Source organism: Cladophialophora psammophila (genome assembly GCF_000585535.1).
Source record: "Cladophialophora psammophila CBS 110553 chromosome Unknown aczJe-supercont1.19, whole genome shotgun sequence".
In the NCBI taxonomy this organism is placed as follows: domain Eukaryota; kingdom Fungi; phylum Ascomycota; class Eurotiomycetes; order Chaetothyriales; family Herpotrichiellaceae; genus Cladophialophora; species Cladophialophora psammophila.
The window spans coordinates 159,935-187,650 of record NW_006912940.1 but is presented as its reverse complement, the minus strand read 5'-3'; the positions used below and the strand labels follow the sequence as shown (position 1 = coordinate 187,650).

Below are 27,716 nucleotides of genomic sequence, written 5' to 3'. Positions count from 1 at the left end.
TTGTACTGGGGTGCTTTTGTCATCCTGAAAACTGCTGATACGACACACACCCTACAGCAACATATCTCTGACGCGCTGAGCGTCTCCTCACTCGCAATTACTAAGATACGTGTATTATGCCATTTATCGCCGAGTACTTGTAGAGGAGACGCGTCCTGCTCTTCCCTCGCAATCCCCATTTGCACCCGTGCGCGTTTCAGCCGCCGTGATATGTCCGTGTTCCGCCACCGTCATCACTGTCTCTGACACGTGCCTCCATTTGCACCTTCTCCCTCCTTGAGGTTTCAAGATATCCGGTAACAAGGCTGCGTTACCATCTTTCTCGTTGCGCTCGACTCTGAAAAAGGGCCATGTCTTCATCAGACTCTATCGCTTCACAGAGCAGCTGCGACGAATCTGACCGGGAAACTTCCTCTCACCATCATGCTCGTCATGACTCTCACCATTCCAGACGCTCTGAGATGACCACAGGCTCAACATCTCAGCGGCCACTGCCTGACCTGCCAGTCTCTCGTCCCTCCGCTTGGCGCTCTGGCTCTGGCTCAGGATCGGGCCACAATGAGCCGATGCTGGCTGCCATTCCGCGAGACCGTGCTCTGCCCCTCCCCCTCCCCTCCGCCGAACAGACCACGGAAGAACGTAGGCGAAGCATCGTCGCCCTTGACCGCAAGAGGAGGCTTACAAACCCATCAACGTACGAAGAAGGCAGGAGAAGAACAAACAGTAATGGCTTCTACGATCGGAGACTGAACCATAATGCCTCCCGCATGGATGGACCGTCCTCTCCTCCCACTCCCCGGCGTCATGCTTCATCCGATACCAATATCAATCGATCCATTGTTGAGGTTATAGATCTCACAAGCTCATCTCCTCCTTCGCCGCCGCCGCCACCACCACCACAGACACCTCGAGACAATGGACTGAGCAGGTCCTCGTCAGGCAGTTCAAGACGATATATGGTGCCGAGGTGGCAGCCTGATTCAGAAGTCAACAAGTGCCCTATCTGCAACCGGCCCTTTACTTGGATGTTCAGACGCCATCATTGCCGAAAGTGTGGCAGGGTGGTCTGTAATGACTGTTCGCCACATCGAATCACAATCCCCCGGCAGTTTATCGTCCATCCGCCGGGACCTGATGTGGTCGATTCTCCTGTTAATCCTGCAACCCACCGATCAGAATCACTAGATTCCAATGCGGATGACATTGACGACAATCTATTTCGAAACGCTCTGGGCTCCTATTACTATGATGCACAACCTCAGCTGGAGGGTGGAGAGAAAGTGCGGCTCTGCAATCCATGTGTGCCCGATCCTCAACCCGACCCCTTACCGAACTACCCTCCTCGTGTCTCCGATTTCCCCTCCCGTGAAGCTCCGTGGGCTGCAGGAGCGCGCCAAAGCACAACTTTGAGCCATGCAGTGACATCTGATACCAGACCGAGGGGTTATTCTTCGGGGTTTTCGGGGTTCGGAGATTATTCAAGGAATCCTGTAGTGGTGGTATGTTTGCTGCCAAATCGTAACCGAGTATGTCACTGACTTTTGGTGTATCAGGGCAATCCATATTCTCCTCAGCAGCATCGGCCCACCGAAGCTCCTTATAGCAATCCAGAAAACAGATCCGATGCTTTGGGTTGGCTTGGTTCATACCGAGGGCAACCATCTCCTACCCGATATCCTTTGCAAGCATCCTCAATTTCTGCCGGGACAAATCAGTTCCCTGGGCCTTCTTCTAGGGTACGTTCCCTATCGCTTGTTACTAACCCAAGCGTTCTAACTAGTGCAGGACTACCCACCTCATGACGGCCGATTGACCTATAACCGTCCCCGTGCAAGCTATGCCGAAAGTAGACACCCGCGCGATGAATTATTTGGCGTCACATCGCAATTGCGTCGACCTCTGCCTCGACCCTTGCATGTACTTACCGATAGCCCATCGGCGCGACCACGATTGAACGAAAACGATATATGCCCAGTCTGTCGTCATGCGTTACCCCCTCGCGGACCGAACGGCGACGAAACAGCCCGTGAAACACATATAATGGATTGCATCAATTCCCGTGATCCGACTTACCATGCGGAGACTAGCAATGCGGTAGCAGCTGGAAGTACTGAAACAGGGGGCCCGGCGTCACAGTTGTACTCCCAAGCGCCACCTCATCGACTACAAATGCTCACCTTCACAGCCACCGAAAAAGACTGCGTCTCGCAAGAAGACGGCCAGGTCCAAGAGTGCTCCATCTGTATGGTCGAATATGATGTTGGCGACGAGTTGGTCAGGTTGGAGTGCCTGTGTAAGTTCCACAGGAGTTGCATTTTGGAATGGCTGGGACGGAAGGCAGAATGCCCGGTGCACAAACTTATAGCATGAACCATGCATACACAGCTTTCCTTTTTGTTCTCTGAGGACTTGAATGACGAATGAATGATGGGGAAATGAAAAGACGCTCGACGGCGCATCACGGCAGTGGAAGTATCCGGGTTTGGTTTCCTTGCGATAGAGGCGCTCTGGTGAAAGGATGAGTCTCGAATGGATCGTTAGCGTTGGCATGGCCGGAACTCATAAGATGCCCATATCAATCATACAGTAGATGACGCATAGCTGTATCAATGACGAGCGTTCCCGACTCCAATATGCGGGTGTTTCTCATCGCATATCATAGCCTAGTCCATAGGGGACGCCAACCCGAGTCGTAGGAAGTGTACCGAGTGCTCCGTGGTTTAAATATGGCAAGACATGCCATGACAGGTGAGATTGGTGCGGAGCGGCGCCCGAGAGCTCGTTGATATTTGTAGCAAAGGAGCCCCAATCTACCATTTCGGAGAGTGAGATTTGCTATTATTAAAGCTTGAGGTTGAGCTACCAGAAGATTGATTGAGTGGCTGTACCTCACTGGCCCTTCTGGCCTGGGGGCCCTTGTAGCCCTAAGCACGAGCACCGCGAGGGAGTTTACATAATACTCGGTACCTAGGTGGTAAATGCATACCAAGTAGGCAGGCAAGGGCAAGCATGCGCAATGCCACGGCCCGACAAAAGCCATTCACTGGCAAGCTATTCCATTGCCTCTGGCACCACCAAGCACCACCACCCGCCGCTCGGCGTAGACTCCTCCTTGTCCTCCCCCCCTTGGCTCCTCCTCCTGCTCCTCCTCCTGCCCCCCCCCCCCCCCCTGTCCATGGTCGTCATGTCTGACGAGCGCAGGAATCGGCTCTCAGTCACCACAGTCTCCCAACGCCGACCTGCCTGACCACAACTTCACCCAGCCCACGAACCCGTACAACAGAAAGTCTCACGTCGAATTTATCACTGAATGGCTGCCTTTTCACATCTCGTCCTCCTAGATTCCTTGATGGCGACACACATGCCTGCAGGGTGCTCTGGGTAATAAAGAGGAAGTTGATTGCGTCGGCACTCCGGATCCTCTCGACGGCGAGTCGCCATCAACCACCGCCGACCCGAACTCGATCAACAATCACAGGCTAGCTCTGTGCTATCAAGAACTCGATGGCCAGCATCGACACCTTCAATCACATCGATCCAGCCCTCCGAGGCTCCAACCTGAGCAGTCCTCCCAAACCTCGCGACACTCAGCAGCACTACCACAACGCTCCTCCTGGCGCCTTCTCTCCTCTGCAACCCTCCCTCCAACCCTCCCCCAATAACTCGTACCAATCCATCCAGACGCCCAACTACTACCCTACCAATTCGCACGCGCAGGAGAGCCCTGACGACCAAAGTCCGTCTGGCAATCCCAACGATCCCAATGACATAAAGAGGCCGCGCGCCTGTGAGGCATGTCGACAACTCAAGGTGAAATGCGAGCCCGATGACAGCCATCCTACAGGGTCATGCAAGAGATGTGCAAAAGCCAACAGACAATGTATCGTCACAGCCCCTAGCCGGAAGAGGCAAAAGAAAACAGATAGCCGAGTCGCCGAGTTGGAAAAGAAAATCGACGCCCTCACGGCGACTCTGGCCGCAAGAGGAGGAGCGGACCCTGATCTCGCGGTCGACCCAGCTATATCGGTACCACACCCTCCTCCTCATGACGCCCGTGTGCAGGGATACGGAGGTCAGTGGCATCAACCTCCGCCACTACCACCTCCACTACCAGGGAGCGCTCACTCTCCGCAACAAGGTGTAAAGAGGAAGATCGCAAACGAATATGACTACTTTGGAGGAGAGCTGCGTAAATCTTCCACCCCGTCGTATAAGCCGCCCATACCTCCTCCTCCTCCTCCTCCTCCTCCTCCTCCCCCCCCTCCTCCTTCCAATATCTATCAGCCCGTGTTGGAACATACAACAAAAACCGAGGAACCGACAACTGTGGACCCCATCGAACGCGGCCTCATCGACATAAACATGGCAAGGAAATGCTTTGATCGTTATATGGCAGAAATGTGCGAGCATTTGCCAATAGTAGTCTTCCCACCCGGCACCCACGCAGATGAAATTCGCAAACACAAGCCCATCTTGTTCCTTGCCGTGCTTGCGGTCGCTTCCGGTACCATCCGACCCGACCTTCAACCTGGACTGATCTTGGAAATTACTAGGGTATTGGCCGACAAAGTCATCTTTCGGGGAGAGAAGTCGCTGGAGCTTGTCCAGACCATACAAGTCACGACATGTTTCTACCAGCCTCCGGAAAAATACGAAGAGCTAAACTTCAACCAGCTGATTCACATTGCCGCCGTCATGGCCCTAGACCTTGGGATGGGCAAAAGATCGAGACGAGGTGGAGGAAGCATCTGGCGGCCATATCACGAAAACAAAAGACCTTTGTCAGATCCCAACAGCGTGGAGGTGCGACGATGCTGGTTGGGTTGCTATTACATGTGCTCCAAGTAAGTCCATATCCAAGGTGGAATTGCGCTGAGCTGACCTTGCCCCGCCCCCAGTTCATCCATGTCTCTCCGACGGCCGTTACTCATCCGTTGGAGTCCTTACGCTGACGAGTGTGTTGACATTCTCACTTCGTCGCCGGACGCTCATCCCTCTGACAATTATTTCTGCCATCTCGTGCGTGGACAACATATAGCCGAAGACATCGGCTTTGAGTTCTCCATGGACGACCCGGCTTCTCAGCTGTCATTAACCGACCCCCAAACTCAATACCACCTAAAGACATTCGAGCGCCAACTTGTCGAGTGGCAACATGCAGCCACCAAGGAAATGGCCAAGAAGCCCATCATCCAACACACTGAAGGGATTCTAAATCTGTACATGCACGAAATCGCCATGCACCACAATCACAACATTGACGACTTCCGGCCTCCCTATATCTCTACTCCGATCGATGGGCCTCCGGACCCGGATAACGTTACGCCAGCTCACATAGAAGCCCTCACTACTTGTGTTGACTCTGCTCATTCCGCGTTCGATGCTTTCTTGAACATGGACATTGCGGCGCTGCGAGCGCTGCCCACGCTTTTCTTTGTTAGGAACTCCTACGCCGCCGTTGCGTTGATCAAGATGTATTCGGCTGTATCTGCGAAGGGGTCCAAATTCAACATCATCTTCAAAAACAAAGATCTGAAAGTGGAATACTATCTCGACAGAATGATAGAGGCGCTCAGCAAGGCCTGTGAAGGAGGGATGTCCCGCGTGGCTCACAAGTTCACACTAATTTTTAATATGCTTAAGAGCTGGCACATGAAGAGGATAGACTCGGTAAATAATGGAAGTGGACCAGTCTCAAGACAGCGGACGCCGGCGAATGGTAATGTCAACGCCAGGACCGGCAACAATCTGACGCAGCCACAACAGCCACCAAACGCATACAAGGCTGTTCCGCTGCAACAGGACCCAGCTAATCTGGGATGGAATTCTCAACACCGCCCGTCTGTTGACGGGAATGCTGCACAACCTCACCAACAACAACAACAACAACAGCAGCAGCAGCAACAAGCTCAGCCACGGAGCGGACTACAGATGCTCTCCGAGGCAGCAATGGGTCCTGCGCCCGGGCCTGGCCCAGTAATGCCTCAGCCTCAACCGACAGCACAACAACAATGGTCCCATACCATCATGAACAATCCTGCTCAGTCCAACATGTTACCTGGCATCAATCAAATGTCTGCTGGCTATGATCAACCGGCCCCCATGATGCCCTACATGATGCCTGGACCAGGAGGGGACATGATTCCCATGGATTTCACGAGTGATGAGCTTATGGCGTTTGGATTCGGGGACGAGTTCCTCGCAATGAACTTTGGGTTCGAGACGAGTGGATGGCCACTCTAAATACATAAGGATGGGACCAGAAAGAGAAGGGAAGGCGGCCACACCTTGGGGATAAAGGATGACATGACCATTGCACCGCTACTCTCCCTAGGGTGATTGTTGACTGGGCGGCGTAGCTGCTCAAAGAACGTGAAGGACGATACACACTGCATGGTTCACGGCACGGGAATGAAAATAAAATCACGGCGAAGGCGAACGTACACAGCTCATGTTCTGCACTTGATGGCTTTATGTTTTCTTGTACAAAACCTGCTTTCGCCACATATTTTTCTTTTTAACTTACGAGCTTTACATGTGAACAGAAGACAGATATTAACGGTCGCAACAACAACGACATACCACGCACAGCAAAAGGAAATTGGGGAAGGCAATCGAGGAGCTATTGTTCTGTTTTCTATGTAACATGCACTGCGATGGACTTGGGGTTTTGCACACGTTTGATATCGTCCGTACACTGAATTGAACGCGATGGCCGCTCTCTCTCTCCTTGGCTTGACGCATGGACGATCTAAGTCGAAACCTTGGTCTGTTTCTCTTCATACATTTTGTTGAGAATTAAACAGAACTGCTGCACATTCATTGCCTGTTGAGTGGCTGGGGGACCTCCATGAACACCCCCCTTGACAACGCATGATCCTTTCCTCTCGCCTCTCTTTTTCTTGACCGGTCGCATACTCGTACAGGTTCTCCTGAGGCAGACTGCATCATGCCATCCTGGCTGCCAGACTTGACACACTACAAGTTGTTTGTTGGTCTCGTCTCTGTGCAGTAACATGTCTTCAAAGCCCAGCACCTTCTTCGAGCTCGGCAAGACTCAACTCCTCCGCCAACACCATCCGTAACACCCTTATAATATTCTGTCCACGCACGTCCTCACCCGAAAACTTGTCTCTCCAGTCCCATCCCTTCTCCTTTTGGGTACTCTTCCCTTTCCCCTTGGAATTTTGCCCTTTGGCTCCCCCGACTAAAACTCCACTTCCACTCGCGCCCGTCATGTCGGTGGTCATGCTCCTACCCAGCATCTCGCTTCCCATGAGCGAGTACGAGAAACCACTTCCACTTCCGCTACTCATCGACTTCTTCAGCACCGCCCTTGGACTCGGTGGCCGTGATCCATGGTACTCTCTAAGAGAAGCGACTAGGCACTCCTCCGTCGCAGCGTAGACTCGTTCAGATACGGTAGAGAGGTCCTCGATCGCCGCGAGTAAAGAATAGATTTGTTCAGTCGTAAATATCCTCTTCTTTTCCGTGCCGATCCCTATTCCTGCCGGGTAGGCGGTCTTGATGCAGTCACTTTGCGAGAGAAGTGCAGTAGCTTCACCTAAAAGCGTCAACAGCCCGTCAACTTGGATCGCACTTTGTCTCTGCGGATCGTATAAGCCGCCATAAATAGAATCTGCAGCAGAATTGATCGCCGCCACAAGCGCTCTCGCGGCTGCTCTCCTCCGCGCGAGAGACCGGGGATTCGTCGTCCTTCCATCGCCAGATTCTTCGTCGCGCAGAGTATAGAATCTCCGCAGACAGGCGTATCCTACGAGGTAGAATTGCAGCATTTCAGCAGCCTCGGGATCGACTTCTGCAATGTCGATCAGTGCTGTCTTGGGGTTTTCCACCAAACTCCGCAGTCCGTCGTCCATTTCATTCTCAGGAGGGTACGCCCTGGACTGAACTAGCGAGTAGCTGACCAACACATCTATCAACTGCCTTATCTTATGGCTTGCATGACTCCGTGCATAACACAGTAAGGCAGTGCCATACTGCTCGGTATTGTTCACGAGGTAGTCGCCGAATCTATCGGAGACCTTTCTCGCCTCGTCTTGTAATCCTAAATCTGAGCAGAGATTCGTGAGTTTCTCGGTTCGATCTTGAGTCGAGACTTCCAGTTGCTCGAGGAAGTTGCTCACGGCGGTGTGCATCACTTCGCGGTCGTCGAGACGGGTGACGATGGATATAGACATTTCCCAGCCTTCCACCAAGGAACCGTCAGAAAGACGCAGTGTGGCCTTGTGGAAGAGTTGTTCGGCGTACGATAATAGCAAGTCATCCTTGGAGATGCCGTGCTTGGGAGCGGCATAGCTAAGAACCATGAGATCTTCTTCATTCAACCCAGTGGGTCGAGCCTGGGTTTCATCTTCTAACCAGCCCGCTTCGGCACCAATTTCCGCCACGGATGAAGCGATGCATTGAGACAACGTGCGGAGAACAGTCAAAGCTCCTTGGGTACTCCCTTGCAAGATACATCCAAGGCCTACCTCGACCGGAGACATTGCATTGATTTGAAATGAATTTTTGTCATTTGGATCCGTGACACTAAGGAACGCATCTCTCAGCCGACCGAGGTACGGATTGAAGTCTTCGTCTTGCTTGGTCAAGTCGTTAGCCCGACTGACGTCGAAACTCCACTGCGCAACTGCTGCAGTTTCTGCAGTGCCATCCCACCATATGGTCAAGGAGGTAGCGGCCTCGAGCCAGTCTTGTGATTGGGCTGCAATCTCCTCGGCACTGCCTAGAAGGATGCTATAGAGTATTTTGAGGTTCTGGAAAATAGTCCAAGGAAGAGATGATGCTGACTTTTGGCCTATCTTCCCAAGGAGACCCATTTCGGGTCTGCGCAACCCGAAATTCTCAGCTTCGAAGGGAGACTCGTCCTCGTCCTGGCTGGTTGCTTCATCAGTCAGATTGTCCAATGCAGCTTCGACAGCGCTGCGAAAGACGTCCCAGTCAGGACCGGCAACGTTCCAGTCGCCTGATTGAATAGCTGGGCAGGAATTGAGTAGAATTCGAGCTCGGTAGATGACGCTTTGTACAGTCTGGAGCTGAGCACCTTTATAGCCCACACCGTCTGCTCCGTCGTCCACGGCCGAAGCGGCATATTTGAAGTCCGCGTCTGCGAAAAGTTGCATCACCTGTTGCAGTTTGCCCCGCAGTGTCAGACTTTGAACGGCGTCCCAGAAGAGCTCATGTGAGGTACAATTGGGTCGAGCGGAGACGACTGCTCGGTACATTTGGTCGTAGGAGACGTGGTAGTTGTCAAGCCAATCAAGAAGAACCCGTGGTGCCGGGATGACCATGTTGTCTGGAGAGGGCGGGGGATGGTGAAGGGCGAGTAGGAGGGAAGCGAGGTAGTTGGCTTTGGCGAAAGCAGGAGCGGTAGGTTGAGGGCCAATATCGTTGCTATCCAGTGAAGGGCGATCCGGCTCGACAAACCGTTGCCACTCTTTGATCAGACTGTAGGCATATTCGGCGACGACTTGGAGGACATTTGTGCTGTCTTTGAGGTATTGAGATTGTTCGTCTAGTTCGCGGAGGATTTGTTCCGTTTCGAGAATCACTTCGTCCGGTTCGCTGATCGAAGCTGGCTGCGCCCTGGCTCCCATGTCTCTAGCCAAACTGAGCACCACTGTATCGTTTCCCTTGTGTGGCAGCGCAGACAGCCTCGTCGAATTGCGGAAAGGTTTACGTGGCGCAGAAACCCTCGAGTCTCTTGTACTCATAGTACTGAATTTCATAAGGGAGGCGGGCTGCCGTTGGCTGATGGATTGAAAGCCACGGCGGGCCTGGAACTGGCTTAGTCCCTCCTCCTCATCGTCTTCGTCCATGTCTTGATCCTCGTCCGCTTCCTCATTTTGATAGTCTCCCGTCCTGGCTCTTGATGAAATCTGGTGATCGCCATTCTTCGGACGCTGAGGCTTATTGGAGTTCGGGGATGCGCGTAAAGGGGGGGATTTTGTAGGCTTGGAGAGCTGGAGTTTACTGACACCAGTACCAAAGGTGGAGCCGCCGAAGATCTGAGAGGGAGGAGGAGCAACAGGAGTGGTGCTAGCCAGTTGAGGAGGGTTGGAGGAGAGAAAATTCGAGCCTCGAGTAGCGGGAGTTCTGCCGGGCGTGGAATTGATGCTGGACGAATAGTCCGCAGAGAATCTGTTCATGTTGGCGTCCGCGGGAATATCATCATCTCGTTCTGGTGGAAGTGTGAAAAGGACAGCCAGCGGCGGAACTGTGTTCGACCGACAAGTTGATAGCTCGCGTCTGTTGACGCTGAGACGCGCAAAATGCACGGGCGGCTTAGTCATCCTCTCTATACAAACCACCAAAACCGCATCACTCGCACCACCAAGACACCAGGTGCGCACGAACAATGCTGCGGATGCTGCACAGCCTTCCTCGACCTCGACCTCACCAGATTTGAATCATTTCGCTTTCGGAATTTTCGTTTTCTATATCCATCAACCATTTACCGAGTACGATTTAATCTATGATACTGCTCCGGTACTCCACTGCCTACCATTGCCGCGGAACCATCTGGACCAAATATGATAGAATAAGTCATCATCATCCACTGGAGGCAGACGAGGTGCGACTAAAATCCTTATCGATATGCTTGTTCGTTCTTGGTCTGCCCACAGGGATGGAACTTACCCAGATACATGCGGCAATAGAACAGTGTCGACTTGGGCTTTTACCTCGGTCGAGCTCCGGACGGAATAACCATTTTGACAAAAAGCCTTGGAACTATATCTTGCAGACGGGCTTGACGGGCATTGCGAATGATAACGCCGCGTGCGAGTGGTGGAGATACCGAAAAATATATATATATATATAAGCCCTTCTGCCTGGCATTCTCTCTTTATCAATACATCTCCGTCCTCCATTCAGAAGCAACCCCGTCTCCTTTGTTCATCTATCTTCTCATCCTTACCAGACCTTATCTCGATTTCCCTACTAACCACCGACAGCATGGCAGCAGACTATACCTTCCAAGGCTGGATGGGCCTCGACAAGGACTCGGCAAAAGGGAACATGGTCTGGCAGAGCTACACTCCAAAGCCCTTTGAAGAAACCGACGTTGATATCAAAATCACCCACTGTGGTATCTGCGGGTCCGACCTTCACACTCTTCGTAGCGGATGGGGTCCGACCCTTTACCCCGTCTGCGTGGGCCATGAAATTGTTGGAACCGCCGTGCGCGTCGGCTCGAAGGTGGAAAACGGAATCAAAGTAGGCGATCGCGTGGGTGTAGGTGCACAAAGCGGTTCTTGCCTCCGCCCGGACTGCGAAGAATGCTCTCATGACATGGAGAACTACTGTCAAGTCAAGCAGACGGGAACGTACAATTCGAAATGGCCTGACGGGTCGAAGTCCTACGGCGGCTATGGCGATTATTGGCGCGGGCATTCTCACTTTGTCTTCAAGATTCCCGAAGCAATACCCAGCGATGTCGCAGCACCGATGCTCTGCGGCGGAATCACTGCCTTCTCACCCTTGACGCAGTACGGTGCCGGCCCAGGGAAACGCGTGGGTATTGTGGGATTAGGCGGGCTAGGTCACTTTGGCGTCATGGGCGCGAAAGCGTTGAACGTGGACAAACTCGTCGCAATCTCTCGCACTTCCTCAAAGAAGGCCGATGCATTTAAAATGGGTGCCGACGTCTTCATCGCCACGGATGAAGATAAGAACTGGGCGCGCATGCACCGCAGAACCTTGGATCTCATCGTCTCGACCGTTTCGAGCCCCAAGATGCCCTTCGCGCAATACCTCCAACTCCTCCGTGTAGGCGGCACGTTCGTCCAGATTGGCGCGCCTGAAGACAACATCCCCTCCTTCAACGCTTTCTCCCTCCTCTCCAGGAAGATCAAAATCACGGGCTCAGGGATTGGCTCCCCAAAAGAGATCCGGGAGATGCTGGAACTGTTTGCGCAGAAGAAGGTGTGGACGTGGAATAATAATTACCCCATGAAAGAGGCCAATCGGGCGATTGTGGATATGGATGCGGGCAACGCACGGTATAGGATTGTGCTCGTGAACGAGAAGCATGCCAATGAAAGTCGTCTGTGAAACGGGGGTAATCGAGTTAGAGGAGCACAAGGACAAGGGGGGGCCTCCAATTGTCTTGAAAGAGTCCGACAAGAAACGTTGGATCGCCACCTTAGACTAGGCCGAGTCGCTGGGGAACAGATGCAGGCAGGTGTACAGAACGTACCTATATGCAAAGGGACTAGGGATGTATCTTGATCTATGGCTAGTTTCAGCATCGGAGTGGCAGCCTCAAGAAGCAGCGTCCAAAAGGATGTTGAGCCATCAGAAGGCATGCCAAAGTCCTTGTTATTCAATGCCCATCAACTCAGCCAGCTCCTCCGGACTCAATGTGCTTCTCCTCCTCGATGCCTTTCTAGTCTTCGAGGCATTCGCTTCGTGTTTTCGTTTGCCGCTTTTGGCTCCATAAGCTGGTTTTAAGTCTCGCTGGCGTTCAAGAGCTTCTGCCTCTACCGCTGCCAGTTTTTCATCGATCGTTAATTCTGGCTCTTGTCTTTTGGTCTGTATCGGAATGAGTACGACTTGAACTCGTTCAAAAGTTGACAGAGACAAATGTTGTGAATCTTACCTGCCGCGGAATCCGCGATTCCAAACCCATCGTCTTGCTTTCAAGCTCAAATCCGTTGTTCTCGTCATCACGCTCCGCGTCAGGCTCGCCGTCTAAACTGCCAATGCCGGAATCTGCACTTTCCCTCGACATTGATAGGCTCTCGAAACCATGTCTCGGTGAGCGACTGAAATTGTTCACGTCAATCGCCTGTAGTGGTCGAATTGGCTTGCCTAGATTACCCCCTTTGCGTGCGATGGAGACACGCCTCTTGGGCGGACGTTCCTCTGCCGGCGAGATGTCGAGAGCGAGATCGAAACCCGGTCGCTGTATCTTGATTTCGTCTTTTTCGACGACGTCGCTTTGAGTCAACATTGGATATCCAATGTCTTTTCGTTCGGGCTCCGGCAGGACTTCTTCGTGCTCGGGTTCTTCGTCTTCCAGCTTGCTGCCCTCATACAGTATCGATGACAGTTCCTCGTTCATCCCAAAAACAGGCTGCCCATTCGGTAGGAGAGCCACACTCTTTCCGAACTCTAGCCCTGACAGATCGTCCCTTGGCAGTCCCTCGCCGTTTTCCATCATGCGTCTGCGCCAGTTATCCATCATCGTTACCGCTTCCTTCCACCGATTTGCCATCTTTTCCCATCCTGATCTCAGCTTGATGATCTCTTCATCACGGATTTCAACTTCTTCGATTGGAACGAATGATGGATCTTTGAGTATAGATTGGCAGTGTCCTAAAACGGCAGTCATTTGCTCAGCTAACTCGTCGCAGGAGGTAAGGCCTTCGATTTGGGGTTGTTGGTGGGTCGCTTTTCGTTTGGTTTCGCGCAAATGGTCTGGTATCTGTGTCCCGTCTTTCTGGTCTTCTTCGTCCTGAGCGCCCGCTTCCCTGTCTTCCAGTCCGGTGATATCTCGCATAGTTTCCATAGTGTTTGTGATGATCTTTCTGAGTGTAACATTTTCTGTACTCGTCTCATTGACCAAGGCGGTCAGGAACCCGGTGCTCTCCTTTTCTAGACTCCATTCGGAGCTGTTCACATTCTGGCCGTTGCGCAATTCCCTACCCTTAACCTCTGGCTCCCAGTTTATGGTATTTATTTTCATCCCACTTGAGTCTTTCTTGCCGCGCTGCATTCCCGCCAAATAGGACTTTAGCTTGTCCAACTCGGCATCCCTTTTGCGAACGTCGCTTAGACATTTGGCCCGCACTTGATCCAGAGTAGATTTCATCTTCAACATCTGCTCTTTATGCTCCTTTACTTGGATTTCTAGTTTACGCACACTGATCTTTAGTGCTCGCTCCTGCGACTCGGCCGCGGCAGCAGCTCGCGACAGTTCGGCATTCTTGGCCTGCATCCTTTGAAGATCGAGGACACGCTGAGATTCGTCGGCGCGGGCTTGGCGAATATGTATGGCGAGATTCTCTCGTTGTTCGGCGTCTTGATCACGTCGGAGAACCAAGTCGTGGACGAGATTGATGATCCGGGACATTGTCGAGTTGGTGCCAGACCCATTACGATCTGGGCGGGCGAAGTCGATGGGTTTTCCATTTGAAAGGAGACCGCGCGCGAGTAAGAGGTTGTTGAGGTATTGCGATGCTCTTTCTAGACTGTTCGACTCCATTTTGACGGGGCTGAGAAGGGCCTGGTGCAGGCTGCTCCTTGGAGAGCTCTGAACTTGAGCAGTTGCAAGGTGGTCGGATAGTGCCAAAATGAGGCCAAATGAGGCTAGTGGTAAACATGGACGCAGCCGCCCCCGTAGTTTATCCGAAAATCACGTGCATCTCATAACCCTGAATTGCCCTGATCGCGACCTTGACGCGTCGCTCCTCGCACCTTATCCCTCTAAACAGAATAGTACTATCTTACTGGTAAAGCATCTCCTCGCCCGCTCCATAAAGCACATGTCGAGTATCCCCTCCGCTCAGATGGCTTTGAGTCATTCCCCAAAACGGGTTAAACCCCTACTTGAGAATTGTCTCGAGGCTGTCCGGAGACGCGACTATACTCTCGCCCTGACTGCTGTAAATGATGCTCTCAAGGTCTCCGACATCGACAAGAGTATGTCTCTCATCCAAATTCTCGAACACCGTGTCGCGGTGTATCTACGCTTAGATCGTCTGGACCAGGCTCTGAAAGACGCAAAAGCTATGATCCGACTTGACCCTAAAGACGCCAGAGGCTATATCCGAGCTGGGGTCATCGAACGGCGCAAGAACAACAAAATCGCCGCAATGAGATTTCTTGAATATGGCTTGAAGAAAGTCCCTGATTCAGATGCGAACCACGGGTTGCTCGTCAAAGAAATGAAGGAAACAGCCGACCAGATGAGGACCGAAATCGTGCTCTCCCAAGCCAAAGATCCCCTTGTTGTCCTGCCGCTTGAGGTCATCGAAATCATTCTTTCATTTCTCGACTACCGGTCAAATATACGTTTGCTCCGTGTCTCCAAGTCATGGAACAAAACCGTTAGCAGCTCGCACCCGTTGGTCGACACTCTGGCCTTTCCTAACACTACAAAGCAAATCACCCCGAAGTCGCTTATCACTGCTCTTAAAAGGTGTCGAACTCTCAGAACAGTCAAAGTATCCCGACTTCCAGGCCCCACGGCGGAATACCTTGCCCAGACTCTGTCACATTGGGAGAGATTTCCAGCGCTCCAGTATTTCGAATGGCGAGATGCAAAGTTCTACCCATGCTTGTTGCCCATGACCCAATATGATCTGAGGGTTATTATTGTTGGATGCGGCAACATACCGACCCCTATTGAATGGATCCGCACTGTTCTACAAAGTTGCAGATCGCTAGAGATTGCCAAATTCCAAAATGTGCGTGGGCGGTTCGCTGCGGATGCGTCTCTGAACAGCAGCAGTCTCCGAGAATTGGAGCTCCATTCTACTAACTGCACTTACTTGGCTTATGTGTGTGATGAACCTTGACAATGTGACTACTACCGGTGGAAGCTGACTGTTTATTAGGACCGCATTTCTCTCGAGTTCCCCCAGCTGAAGGTTCTGTCCTGTAAGGGCATCTCCTATGAAAGTACGCCTACATCGAGTGGTACTCTAGACCTGAGTCATATGACGAAACTCCGAAGTCTCGATATTCTTGGATCTCGTTTGCTCAGAGTTATCCTACCCGCATCGCTTAGGCAATTGAGTCTCGTTTCGTGCGTTTTCCTGGCCCAACATATGGATTGTGCACTTTGTCCTGCATTGAACGAGCTCCAGGAACTTCGAGTCCTTAACTGTGACTACTTCCCCTTATTCGTCTTGTCCTCTGTGCAGAAGACGTCACCGGGGAAATTGTCAAAATGTTCAGTGACAGTCAACGAGGATGTCGCTCAGCAGGTGGTCAACATGATGAGCATGCCTTGGTTTCAGAGTCTAAAATACCTTCGTATTGTCAATGCCAACTTTATCAGCGCGGACGCCTTTGCATATATCAAGAACTGTTCGGCTCTAGAAGAACTTTGTTTCGAACAAGCTGGAGCCATTGGGGTATTTGTGTCGGATCTGATCAGAGAGACTGGTCGACTACGTAAGGTTACACTTCTTCACTGTCCTAACGTGGCCAGGGACATCATTCCATGGGCAAAAGAACGCGGTGTGGAGGTTGAAATCCATCAAGGCGACATGCCCGCAGGCAATGGGCGCCGTGTCGTCGAGTCTTATTGAGCTATTGGGCAGTAGCAATCGTGGCAATCCAGAGGGGTTCTGTAACCGGCCTTTATCAACATGACATTTCCCACACAACAGCCCCCCACACCCACCAGTCGCCGCCAAGTTCTATCAGTGCACATCTCACTCCTCCGCGCTGGTCAGAGACTGGAGTCTTCAGATAGAGACACGAATCTCTTCAGTGGATGAATGCATCGATGTTCTGAAATATGTGAGCCCACTATCTAGCCCAAGCCTCCAATTGCAGAGGAAGGATGTGCATCAAACCTATCAGCTAAGAGGTGGACGTGGGTCAACTTCCGCTGAGGCATTTTGATGCTGGATAACTATATCTGCCTCAGTCAGGCGAGATTGTGTAGAACAAAAAGGTCAGGTCGGGTTGCATTTCTCTGCCCAGCGCTCGGAGGAGGATAAGGGTTGCTATTCTTCGACAGGCTCACGGAACACGAAATGCCAATACACGATGTGCATCGTTTCTTGAGCAAGGATCATGTATCATGACGACAAGCCACCTGTAGAGGAGGCTCACCAGGCCAACAATCCAACCACGTCCGAGTCTTTGACTTTTCTTTTTTCCCCATCCTCTCCTGTTCCAATCTATCTCTGTCTGCCCCTCCCCCCTTTTCACCTCGCATCGAGACCCTTTTCTCCCTGTTGTGCAACACAGCCTTCTGATTCTGGCTACATAAAACGCATTGGCGGGTTTCTGCCACCGCGACCTCCAATCTGGATTCTGATCGCCACGCAGGCACTTTGTAGGGTGCCGAATCCTTTTCTCGTGCCGCAGATGGTAAGACCGTTGGGCCCCGAGGTGGATAGATAGATAGATGGGACTCTTTTGACTTCACCCCTCTGTGTTCCTGGTCCTCAAATTCCGTCTTCTACTTTCAGTCTTGAAAGTCTCGTATCGCTGTGCAAGCCGCAATTGCGGGCGTTTTGCTTCTTACCGACTCGGCTGGATATATAGAGGAGTTATATCTGGTCTCCGAGATCTAATGTATAGTACGATTCGTAGAATACATACACTCGTGCCACACGCGCACACTATCTCGATCCGGCCATGCTGTTGCTTCTGGCCTGGTGAATCCGGCAACTCATCTTCCAGCCCATCCGTCTATCTGCATCTCCCCCATCCCTTATCCTGGGCCTCTTTAGACAAAAACGGCCTTTTTCTGGTTGCCCAGTCCGTTCATCCTCTACCGCTGTCATGCCGAATGTGTAAAACAGAGAACTAGATCTGCAATAATCACCATCAGATAATATGCTTGTCGTTCGACAGCATACTTAAATCTCCCGAACCCATATCCTGCCGCCTCGTAATCCATCTCTTGACCTCTGCAGGATATCAGAAACTCTTAGTGCAATCACTGAAGTCTCAGCGTTGGCATCGTCAACGTCTCCTGTCCCATACCCTGGCCATTCCTCTGCTATTCCTGGCCCTTAAGTCGTTCGGTTATCGTCGGTTGACCCGGGGTCAAGGAAACTCACAAATCGTGTTCCTCCTTTCTTGTCTTCCGTAATTAGTGCACCTGTCTGCTGCTCATGCAATCATGGTGATTCTGTCTCGTGTACCCTCATCTCATCTCCTGTTGAAAATGCACCAATCAGACCTGAACCATTGCAACGCCAAGATCTGAAAAGTTGGCCTTGCAGGTTTGGCCCAGTTCATAACCTCCTGGTGGTAGGATCGACTGCACTCGTATGCAAAGCCGCAGTCTCAATTTTGACCGTTTGTCCATTTAATTGGGTCGCAAATACAGCGCAGCGGATCATAAGATATCCAAATCCTCAAACTCCGCAACCAAACCATCGACTGTCTCCCAGCTATGCCGGGGTTCGAACTCCATCGGTCTGCTCGCATAACATCCAACCCAGACCGTGCCCTTCTGATGTTCCAACCCACCGCCAAAGAAGCCCATGATCTCGCGCATCTTCCTCCACCCAGATGCAACGTCTTCCGGATTGCGCTCCCGTTGGTATCGAGGATCAAGACCAGGGTAACAATGATGTGGCTGTTCGAAGGGAGCAATATGATCCGGTAGTTTGTACCAAATCCAGAGGGACTCCTCGACGCGCTCGAGTTTAATGCGGAGGGAGTGCGAAGTGAGTGAGTAGGAGCCAAACGGCGTCGGTGGCGAAGGTAAGCGCGCTGAAGAAGCCCAATCCGCGCCGCAAGGGGAAATCGCCACCACGGAGGCAGCATGGAGCTCCCCCTCTATTAATTCCAGGCCAGCTTTGGCCCATTTCCCCGTTGCCAAAGCTTCATTCCCGGGTCTTTGGTATCGCGAGACTCGACGCGCGATAACCGGTGATCGAGTTGAAGGATCAGGAAGCGAGCCAGCGAAAATGACGATGCCAGCTTGGTCAAATTCTCTGGCAAAGTCGGCGGACACAGTTACTTCCGCCAGAATGAAGGATTGACGTAATCGTTTTAGAATCATGGGGGCACTCGTGTCATCGGACGCTGACGGTTTGCGCCAGATGCTTGTGTTTGGCGGTGCTCGCAGTGAAAAGTACTCATGCAGGTCTTCGGGTTGTTGGAAGTTGGCAGGGACGTTGACGGCAACAAAGTCCTCACAGGCGAGCTCCATTGTGTAGGACAAATTCGGATCCGAGCACACCTGTTGGGTGGAAGGATTGGAGGGTTCGACTGAATATGCTCGTTCAAGGGCTGTTCTGGCAAAGATGACACGTCAACCGAACGTTTTCTGTTGTCAGTTGTCCGTAGACAAGTCGCCAGCTTAGCGGTCGCACAGTAGAAAGTTTTTCGCAGGCAGACAAACGGTGATAATCTCAAGCAAAATGTGGTATATCTGTGTAGAAAGGTCGATTTTACCAAGAGCCATGGACCGCGTCAAGCCGGAAGGAGAGTTGACAGCGAGATAAGACACTGACACCTGACCCACGCATTTTCAAAAGTGGAGGAGAAACATGTCGTGTTTTAAAGTTGAGCAACGGAATAGGAAGGCAATTGGTAGAGGTCCAGTGGCATCAGGATGCGAGCACCTGTCTTTGAAAGGTCATTGCAAGGTTGTCACTGGTGAAGGAGAGAACAGAGGTAGGGACGTTGGATGGATGTGGCCAAACTGCCAATATTGCTGGCGACCGGCACTCGTGTGCTAGGCTCAGCAACCCTTGGACGAATCATGCGGCCCTTACGGAGTTGACGGCCCAGTGGACCTGCAGAAGGGGGTATTGCCTCAGGGGAGGCCACGAGCTGAAGAAAATACCTTGCTTGCACGTTAGATGGAGGTTAGCCGTGTGCCGATACGTCGCCACGCCCCGGCCGGAATCATCCTGGCCGGCCAATCAGCCGCAGTATCACAGTGTTCCAATATTAAGGGAACCGGGGAGTTGGGAACCCATGGACGCAACAAGGTTTCCGGGAACCACACACCGCCCGTCCAACAAGGTGCATCGAAGCCGAAAGCGGAAGATCGATCATTGATTGTGGAGGAGGGAAAGTGACTCCGTCGAGGGCACCCACGGTGGTGACAGACTCGATGACAATGTGTCCTCATGACCGGGACCGACCTGCTCTGAACGTGTCGGCCGGTCAGTCAGCATCAGCAATTTGGGGGCACCCCGAGGCACCAGCACCGCCAGGGGGATTTGATAACGCACTCGGCATGCATTGGCCCTGGATCTAGTCGTCATCCCACACGAAAATGTGTGCCACAAAATGGGGCCTAATGCCCTTTAGCCTTGGTTGGTCTTGGTGACACGGCAGCTGACGGGGAGGCCCGTTTGAAGCGATGGGCTAGCGGACAGGCTGGGACTCGGGAGCTTCGAGAAGGAAACGATGGCTTCAGCCAGGGGGGGCGATTTCCTGTCCGGGTATCGGGTACGGTAGCAAACAGACAATGACTTGGATGTGGACGATGTTGCGGTTATGGAAGAGGTGAGAATCAGGAGGAGGGGGGAGGATGGAGATGGTGAGGATGAGAATGACGATGAGAATGATGGAATGGATGGATGGATGGATGGATGATGGGTGAAGGTTGATGATGGTGGATGAGAGATGACGATTAGGATCCGAGGGCAGCGCAGCGCACCGCAGTCTCTCTCACCACGCATTCACCACTCACTCACCAACTCACCTCTTGGGCCTCGCTCTGTCCGCACCCACAGAGGCTAGGCAGTGAGGCTGGTGGGCTTCCTTTTTCCCTCCTCCATCTCGTCGCCCGCCACCCACCACCACCACCACCATCGCATGATTTTAGATTCGTAACTCCGTCCCTCTAATACAGCCAATGTTTGCCTCTTTTTCCTTTTCCCTTACCTGGGCAGCCTAAGAAAGCTTTAATGCTCGTGTTCGATTTGCTGGAACCGGTCTCGATATGTCTCAGATTCCTGTCCAGCTGAATGTGCGTACGAAGTAGAGTGGCCCCCTCCATCGCTAGAGCCTTCGAGCCGAGAATCGCGCCGAAGCGCATTGAACCTCATACACCAGACCTGGATCGTCACCGATGTCAAGAGTGGCGGAATTGGGTGATTTCTTGCTTGTCATCACAGTCAGAGACAGTGTCTAAATTCAATTCAACACGCTCTTCGGGTTGGAACGCGAGACAATGTATCTTTGCCCACTGCGTGGGAACAGCTACTTGTAGGTACATTGCTGGGGCCAGGGCTCCGTGCTCCTTCATTTCTTCCCTTTCCCCTTCTTCTTCTTGTTCGCTCCTCCCGCGGAGGCTGTAACCACCGCAGCGGCACCGGGTTTCGCGTCAACATTCAAGGATTCATCCACCGCGCCACCCTGGGTGCGATCATCACTACCACCTCCGCGCTTGCCTTTCTTCTTACCCTTGGGAGGGCGATAATAGCTTCTGTCTCTCATAGGCAGCCACCGCTCAGGATCCGGCTTCTTGCTTTCATCATAGTCCTTGGGCAATCTCGACTTCCGAATGCGTTTGGGTTTAAGATTGCCACCCGCCGGAGCACCTCGTTTTCTTGTCCGGCCCAGTTGTGCTATTGTGAGAGCATTCGACGACTGTGGAATTCCCGTATTCTCTAACAGGTCGATGTCGATATTGCGAATGAGCTCAGCCGTGCCAGTCAGCTTATCGGCATCTGCCCCAACCACAGCCTCGTCATCCTGGGCATGTGACGCCACGTAACCGGCAATCGTAGCCTTGTCATTCGGCTGCTGCTCGCGGAGCTTGGTGAAGATGTCGGATGCGAGTTTCGCGTCTTCTTCACTCTGCGACTCCAACAATGACACCCCTGCAGCGGTGAGCAAACTCATCGGTGCACTCGATTTGGTTCGCCAATGTACTGCAGCCTTGGCAAGTTCCTGCTTGACATGATCTTTCTGACCCCGTACCTGATACAAACTGATCATGAGACTCACAAGCATGGGGTTGAATCTGATATCTCGCTCGCCCTCGGCGACAGACATCTCCAGTCTTTTGAACAACGTCTCAACCAATTCAACCGCGGAGGTTGTGTCTCCACTCACCACGTACAATTGGACTAAAGTGATTATCAACCCAATGTCATTTGGCCGTTTCGCTAGTAGCGGCAATATCTTTCTGATGGCGGGTTTGCCTGTTTCGGTTTTGGCATGAGCGGCTGCATTGAAGTAGGATGCTAGCAGCACATCGGGCGATATTGAGGGAGAAGTGCTTCCTTTGGTGGTTTTGGACGTGGATGAGGCAATGCCGTCGAATTTGAAAGTCTGCAGGTCGATGGTAATTCTGTTGGACTCTAGGGGAATACTCTGGTACGAGAAGAGTCTATCGTTCGGTGGAATCTTGGGAGTTTCGTGAAAAGCCTTGTGAGCGAGGAAGGGGTTGAACACTGACGAGGCCAATAGAACATTGTTCTGGCCGATTCTACGGGTTGAGAGGTCGGAGGCGTCCGCCGCGTTGATTTCACCAGCAAGGTTCTCTGCTTCTGCCATTTTCCCCAAACATAATAGCACAAACAACTGCTGAACCGAGATGGGGAGGAGCTCGTCCGCTTTTTGCTGGTCGGTGAGATCGTCCGAGTGCTTGCATAGTTCCTTTGCTCGCTTCAGTAGAACTTCGGCTTGACCATATTCCCCCCTCCCAATACTTCCACAGGCGGCGTTATACGCAGTTTCGAAAGCTTCTAGATCTTCTCTTCCAACTCGTCGTATTGATTGGGCATCAGCGAGACCAAGCCATTGCGCCTGAGCGTCAATGGCGCCCTGATTCACGCGCAGATCGTATTGCTCCGAATCGAGCTTTTGACTTCGTAGGCGCTTGTACAGTTCCGAAGGAATGGCCGAGTCTTCAAGACGGTATCGGGCTTGTGCCTCGACATGTTGTGCCCCTCTTCCCTTTATCGTAGCCGCCAACTCCGCGGCCTCTTTCAGACGGCCAGTCTTGTACAAAGCATAGGCATATTCCAGCTCGACCTTGTTCTTCAGCCCGGCAGTTTCTTCGATGAATTTCACGGCGTCCTCGTAGCGATCGAGTTTGAGGAGGGCGACGACTTTGACATGTTGGGTCCCGATGTCAGAGCCGTTTGACTTCAACGTTTTGCTACATTCCGAGAGGATCTGCTCGTGGTCTTCGAGAGTTGACGTTTGGAGGAGTGAGGACAGGGTGGAGGGAAGTGAGGCAAACATGCCGCCGGTGAAAGAAGATTAATCCGACCAAGTTACAAGTCGCATGTCTCGCGGCAATCAAGACGGGGAATGGCTAGTCAAGGAGAAGGACAATACGTCGTTCGATGGGGGGGGTGGTGAGTCGTGTCTGTATGTATTTATCGAGCAAATGGACTTGTCGTGGGGCAGCTTGTCAATTGACCGCAGTGAAGAATGGAAAATGCGGCCGAATTTTCCCCCACACAATCTTTTCGCCTTCGCCCAGCCAGAAAATGATGTTGACGCAGCACGCTTCCCTGCCGAGAAGATGAGCACGCGACTCTCCTGACAGTTGTCGCGCCGTCGATCTGTTCGAGATATGGGGTAAGTCTGAGAGACAGGCAGTTTTGAGTCAAGTACAGAGTAACATGTTGTGTGAGGGTGTGCAGTGCGCTGGATGATCGAGCTGAGAGCTGCCACCACTGTCACTCTCTATTTCGTCAGTCGGTTGGTGTTTGCCTTTCTATGACTCCTACAAGTTTACAAGACCTAAAGGGCATTCTCGCTCCTTGCACTCTTGCAGCAAATAAGCGACCTCGTCCCTAGCACTCTTTGGTTTTCCGTTATATGTCCACCTTCTCCCGCCGCTTGCTTGATCTCTACGGCAAAATTTCGTGTCTACCGTTCAAGCTGGTCGGGCCTCCTTTCTCGCCGCTTGATCCGCCATCAGGAACCTTTCCGTGCGCCATGGATATCAACAGTGGTAACTTCTCGCAAGAACTCATCAAAATAATCCAACATGTCGCCAATAGCCGTTTCATCGCCTTTGATCTAGAGTTCTCAGGTGTTGCGGCGAGGAGGGCTGGCGCCGGTTCGGGCAAGCTTGATTTGCATCAATATTACCAAGATCTGAGATCGGCGGCACAGATCTATCAGGTCTTACAAGTCGGGATCACTGTTGTCACCGAGGATATTGAGGAAGGTATGCATTGTCTATGATCTGATGTTGACACATCTGGCTTTCGGTCTACAAGCACGGATCTGCAAGACAGAAGTTGTGCATGATTTGCAGCTCACAGATATTCCTCTTTGGACATACTCTTTTCCATAAAACGGCGTGAAAGTGCAATGTCTTGAACTGACCGTACCAGGACGATATGAAGCTCGGCCCTATAATTTCCATCTCAGCCCATTGCCCGCAACAAAAGAATCAGTCTTCGCTCGGGTGTGGTCATATAACAGTGGTGGTACGGCCTTAATCTGCTTACTAGTTGTTTCCAATGGCTGACCGCGCTAGCAATCTCTTTCTTGATACGCCATGGCTTCAGCGTCGATAAACCCATTCAACAGGGTATCCACTACCTTTCTCGACAAGAGGAGGATCAAGTGCGCAAGAAGCTAGTCGAAGACGAACAAATGAGATCGAATATTCCTGACATGAAACTCAAGGAAGAAGACTCGTCTCTGGTGGAACATATCAAGCAGTCCATTGACGAGTGGCAAGCCGCGTCCAAGGGCAAGCAGGAAGCCTATCTCAATATCCCTACAGAAGACGCCAAAGAACCGATACCTTCTGAATTGAATCGCTACCAGGTCCGGTTGACCCATCAAATCGTTAGAAACGAATATCCAAACCTCAAGACGCAGGGAATGGGTCATTTTGTCCAAGTCACCAATCCTACTAGCAAACAGCAAGCTAATGAGAAAAGAGAACGTGAACGAAAGCGTGAGATAGAGGTTGAGAACGCTATCGGATTCCGCTGGATATTGGAGGCCATTACCGGAGGTGATATCTCTAAACTTCCACACTACTACGTCGTTGCTGGGTTTCCACCAGAAGATCAACCAAAGGACGTGCAAGCTTTTCTCAACCAGCTCCAGACGACATTGCAAAGCCGGTCACGAGCGCTAGTCGGCCACAACTGCTTGACAGATGTTATGAACCTGTATCGCTGTTTCATTGGGGACCTTCCCGAGAAAGTAGCAGACTTCAGTGCAAGGCTGCGCGAGTTGTTTCCCATCGTCATCGACACCAAATATGTCGCTGGCCTGGGCAACAAGCGATGGGCCGACACATCTCTGAGAGCTGTTGAAAGCGACCTGGCTTCGGTGGCACTACCCAACATACATTTACCGCTCAATTTCGACCGATATGTTCATGTCGCCAACTACCATGAGGCTGGTTTTGACAGCTTTGTAACTGCCAAGATCGGGTTGAAGTTGCCCACCAAATTGAGAAGAGAGCAGCAAGATTTCAAATCATTGGTTGAAAATCCTGGTGGCATAACAGAAGAGAAGACAAACGCTACATTACAAGATACGGCCCAAACAACAACTGAGGTCCAGGCGGGAGAAGAAGGCCTGAAGCAAGGCCAGACGCAAAGTTTCGTCGACATGATCAAAGCCCCAGTAACGACCGTTAGGTCTGGTCTGACAGGAGCACTGAGCGCGGTTGGACAAGGGTCGAAAACATCTGTCACACGACAGCTATCATACATAGAAAGAGACGAAAAAGGGGTTGGCGAGAGAGTTGTTGCAACGAAGGCGAAATCAAAGCCACCTCCAGAATCCAAGAATGAGATCGGGAAACTGAGGGCAATATCCAAGAAAGTCAACATCTTCGACATGCTAGAAGATAATCCTGCCGAAACCTCAGAAGAGGAATCGAAGATCCGTGAACAACAGAGAATAGCGGACTTGGTAAAGGAAGGCCGACTGCTACCAAGATGGGAAGAGAATGCGGAGCTTTGGCAGCTGATCAGCAACAAGTTGCAGGTGAATGCCACCCAGGAGGGTATTTTAGATCTTACGAAGCGTTGAATTCTATCAATGATTGCCTTGGAAATGCTGCATACCCGTAGTGCGTCCTCTTTGCGGGAGATGGAAATTGACGTCGAGTTCGTTGCCGAGGTTCAAGCGGCTGGACTCGCTCGCTTGTAACTGAAGCCGTGACGAAACTGTGCTACGTTCATTATTTCTCCTCGACACCGACCCGCCGACTTGACCTTCTCAGTCTTCAAGTGATTGCTAATCGTGTTCTTTTTGTGCATTCTTGAGCTCTACTTTCGCCATACGACCTGAGAGTGATTAACATGTCGATTGGCACGGACTCTCAGTCAAGCTCCCGCGACCTCTCCTCGTCAATCTCGTCCCTCAACCAGTCGAGCAAGCGGACGTCATCCGAGATCTCCAAAATCTACAAGCATGCCTCGCAACTGTTTCTCACCCGTCGACTGCTGGAGGCATACGAAGTCCTGCAGCCTGTGATCACCCCTCCAAGCCAGAAAAGACCAGACGAGAGCCCGGCTCTGGCACCCATTGCGACCGCGACCACCAGTCAGCGCATCAAGATCTGGAGCTTGTATGTCACGCTCTTAAACTCCATTGTCGATCTTGGGTACGAAGAGGGGAAACAGTTGTTCGGGTCAAAAGAATACAGAGAGATTGTTAGGCGCGTGCAGAATGGCGAGGTGTGGGAACAGGTTATCAAGGATGGCTACCAGGGTAGAGAGGGCTCAGTTGATTCTGAGGTTGTCTATAATTTGTATAGCAGCCCCGTGTCCCTGCTCCATGTCGCCTGCCACAATGCTAACACTAGCAAAGATCAAACCTTCTCCTTGGACAGGCCGCAGACCAGAAACTCAATCAATCCCGTCTAGAAGCCTATTTCTCGTCGTCTTCACATCCTGATCTCGACCTCTCGAGCCACCTCGACCATGCCTTGAGCAATGGCCACCAACCATCGACGGGATTGAATGGTGCCAACACCCCCAAAGACCTCACCTCGCGCATAAAAGTCCTTGAACTTTTTACGCTGCACGTTTTGCCCAGAAACAGTGAGTGGGATTACGCGAAGAGTCTTATTTCAAACAGTGATATTTTGGATGAGGAGAGACGGGAAGCATTTATGCAGACCCTACAAGAACTTCAAGACGTTACGGAAAGGGAATCTAGCCTTGTTGCCGAGGAGGACGTCTTCGAGGACACAGAGGAACAGCCATCACAGGAAGAAGGTACTGGCCCCACTGGCACCACGGCCGAAATTTCTTCTCCATCCCAAACTGGCGCGTCCAAGCACCAACGGACAAGCAGCGAGGTTGACTATGGGATTGAACGGGCACATCCAAACGGCGGCGCGCATGCTGCTGCAAAACAGAACACAATATCAACCGTCTCATCTTCGAATCTCCCTCCTCAACCTGTTCTGACACCACAATCTCCTCCGCCACCTGGCCCCTCGAGTTCTTCAATACACGGCCGCACCCACTTCTCGCCTCCCGCGCAAACTCCACGTCGTCCACCTACACGAAAGAATTCTTCCAAATCTTCCTCCTCACAGAACGTGTTAGCAGCACAAGCCCGTCAACTCTTCCTTGCCCTCTCAAATCTGGTTCGTAATCTCGCCACAACCCTACAAAAGAATCCCACGGCAATGCTGCGATTTTTGCTTTTTGTGCTGGCATTTGTAATAGCATTTTCTCAGAAGCAGATTAGGGAGAAGACACGAGAAGTAGCGAGGAGGGCATGGGAGAAGTTGCGGCGAACCGTTGGGATGGGGGTTAAGGTTAGTTATATCTGACGAGTGGGCGAAGGCAGGAAGACTGGGAACACTTGGAGGATGCCCACAATGGGGAATGAAAGAAGAGAAGGATCGCAGGTCAGGGCCATGAAGATGAAGCGGATGATGGGTTGGGTTGGATTTTTGGACATTCTTCAACGACGATCCCTACAGTGGGTGCGTCATACTCTTCTAGGTGGGCTTATAGCACATGCATCATTATCAGCATAGGGCGTACATGCATATAAGATGTTGCGGATTCTAAATCAGTCGGTTGTTCAGCACTATGCGTCGCCGATCATGATTGAGATGCCGT

The 27,716-nt window shown here is 51.9% G+C and overlaps 10 protein-coding genes across 10 annotated transcripts; 6 read left to right on the top strand and 4 right to left on the bottom strand.

The window, feature by feature from the left end:
- Window positions 1-461: 461 nt before the first annotated feature.
- Window positions 462-2,370, top strand: A1O5_10210 (uncharacterized protein; the record flags this gene model as incomplete). Its single annotated transcript, XM_007750788.1, has 3 exons — window positions 462-1,499; window positions 1,554-1,754; window positions 1,786-2,370. 3 exons carry the CDS (start codon window positions 462-464, stop codon window positions 2,368-2,370), a joined length of 1,824 nt encoding a protein of 607 aa, XP_007748978.1.
- A 1,134-nt stretch (window positions 2,371-3,504) lies between these two features.
- A1O5_10209 (uncharacterized protein) lies at window positions 3,505-6,243 on the top strand (the record flags this gene model as incomplete). The annotated part of the gene is made up of 2 exons (XM_007750787.1): window positions 3,505-4,844; window positions 4,899-6,243. 2 exons carry the CDS (start codon window positions 3,505-3,507, stop codon window positions 6,241-6,243), a joined length of 2,685 nt encoding a protein of 894 aa, XP_007748977.1.
- A 779-nt stretch (window positions 6,244-7,022) lies between these two features.
- A1O5_10208 (uncharacterized protein) lies at window positions 7,023-10,172 on the bottom strand (the record flags this gene model as incomplete). Its single annotated transcript, XM_007750786.1, has 1 exon — window positions 7,023-10,172. The coding sequence occupies one exon, from the start codon at window positions 10,170-10,172 to the stop codon at window positions 7,023-7,025; it is 3,150 nt and encodes a 1,049-aa protein (XP_007748976.1).
- An 808-nt stretch (window positions 10,173-10,980) lies between these two features.
- Window positions 10,981-12,078, top strand: A1O5_10207 (uncharacterized protein; the record flags this gene model as incomplete). Its single annotated transcript, XM_007750785.1, has 1 exon — window positions 10,981-12,078. One exon carries the CDS (start codon window positions 10,981-10,983, stop codon window positions 12,076-12,078), a length of 1,098 nt encoding a protein of 365 aa, XP_007748975.1.
- Window positions 12,079-12,345: 267 nt separating this feature from the next.
- A1O5_10206 (uncharacterized protein) lies at window positions 12,346-14,233 on the bottom strand (the record flags this gene model as incomplete). The annotated part of the gene is made up of 2 exons (XM_007750784.1): window positions 12,346-12,558; window positions 12,626-14,233. The coding sequence occupies 2 exons, from the start codon at window positions 14,231-14,233 to the stop codon at window positions 12,346-12,348; spliced, it is 1,821 nt and encodes a 606-aa protein (XP_007748974.1).
- Window positions 14,234-14,537: 304 nt separating this feature from the next.
- A1O5_10205 (uncharacterized protein) lies at window positions 14,538-16,286 on the top strand (the record flags this gene model as incomplete). The annotated part of the gene is made up of 2 exons (XM_007750783.1): window positions 14,538-15,530; window positions 15,588-16,286. 2 exons carry the CDS (start codon window positions 14,538-14,540, stop codon window positions 16,284-16,286), a joined length of 1,692 nt encoding a protein of 563 aa, XP_007748973.1.
- Window positions 16,287-18,058: 1,772 nt separating this feature from the next.
- Window positions 18,059-18,880, bottom strand: A1O5_10204 (uncharacterized protein; the record flags this gene model as incomplete). The annotated part of the gene is made up of 1 exon (XM_007750782.1): window positions 18,059-18,880. The coding sequence occupies one exon, from the start codon at window positions 18,878-18,880 to the stop codon at window positions 18,059-18,061; it is 822 nt and encodes a 273-aa protein (XP_007748972.1).
- Window positions 18,881-20,931: 2,051 nt separating this feature from the next.
- On the bottom strand, window positions 20,932-22,884 carry A1O5_10203 (uncharacterized protein; the record flags this gene model as incomplete). Its single annotated transcript, XM_007750781.1, has 1 exon — window positions 20,932-22,884. The coding sequence occupies one exon, from the start codon at window positions 22,882-22,884 to the stop codon at window positions 20,932-20,934; it is 1,953 nt and encodes a 650-aa protein (XP_007748971.1).
- A 705-nt stretch (window positions 22,885-23,589) lies between these two features.
- On the top strand, window positions 23,590-25,662 carry A1O5_10202 (uncharacterized protein; the record flags this gene model as incomplete). Its single annotated transcript, XM_007750780.1, has 3 exons — window positions 23,590-23,824; window positions 23,994-24,089; window positions 24,140-25,662. The coding sequence occupies 3 exons, from the start codon at window positions 23,590-23,592 to the stop codon at window positions 25,660-25,662; spliced, it is 1,854 nt and encodes a 617-aa protein (XP_007748970.1).
- Window positions 25,663-25,934: 272 nt separating this feature from the next.
- A1O5_10201 (uncharacterized protein) lies at window positions 25,935-27,421 on the top strand (the record flags this gene model as incomplete). Its single annotated transcript, XM_007750779.1, has 2 exons — window positions 25,935-26,386; window positions 26,446-27,421. 2 exons carry the CDS (start codon window positions 25,935-25,937, stop codon window positions 27,419-27,421), a joined length of 1,428 nt encoding a protein of 475 aa, XP_007748969.1.
- Window positions 27,422-27,716: the final 295 nt, after the last annotated feature.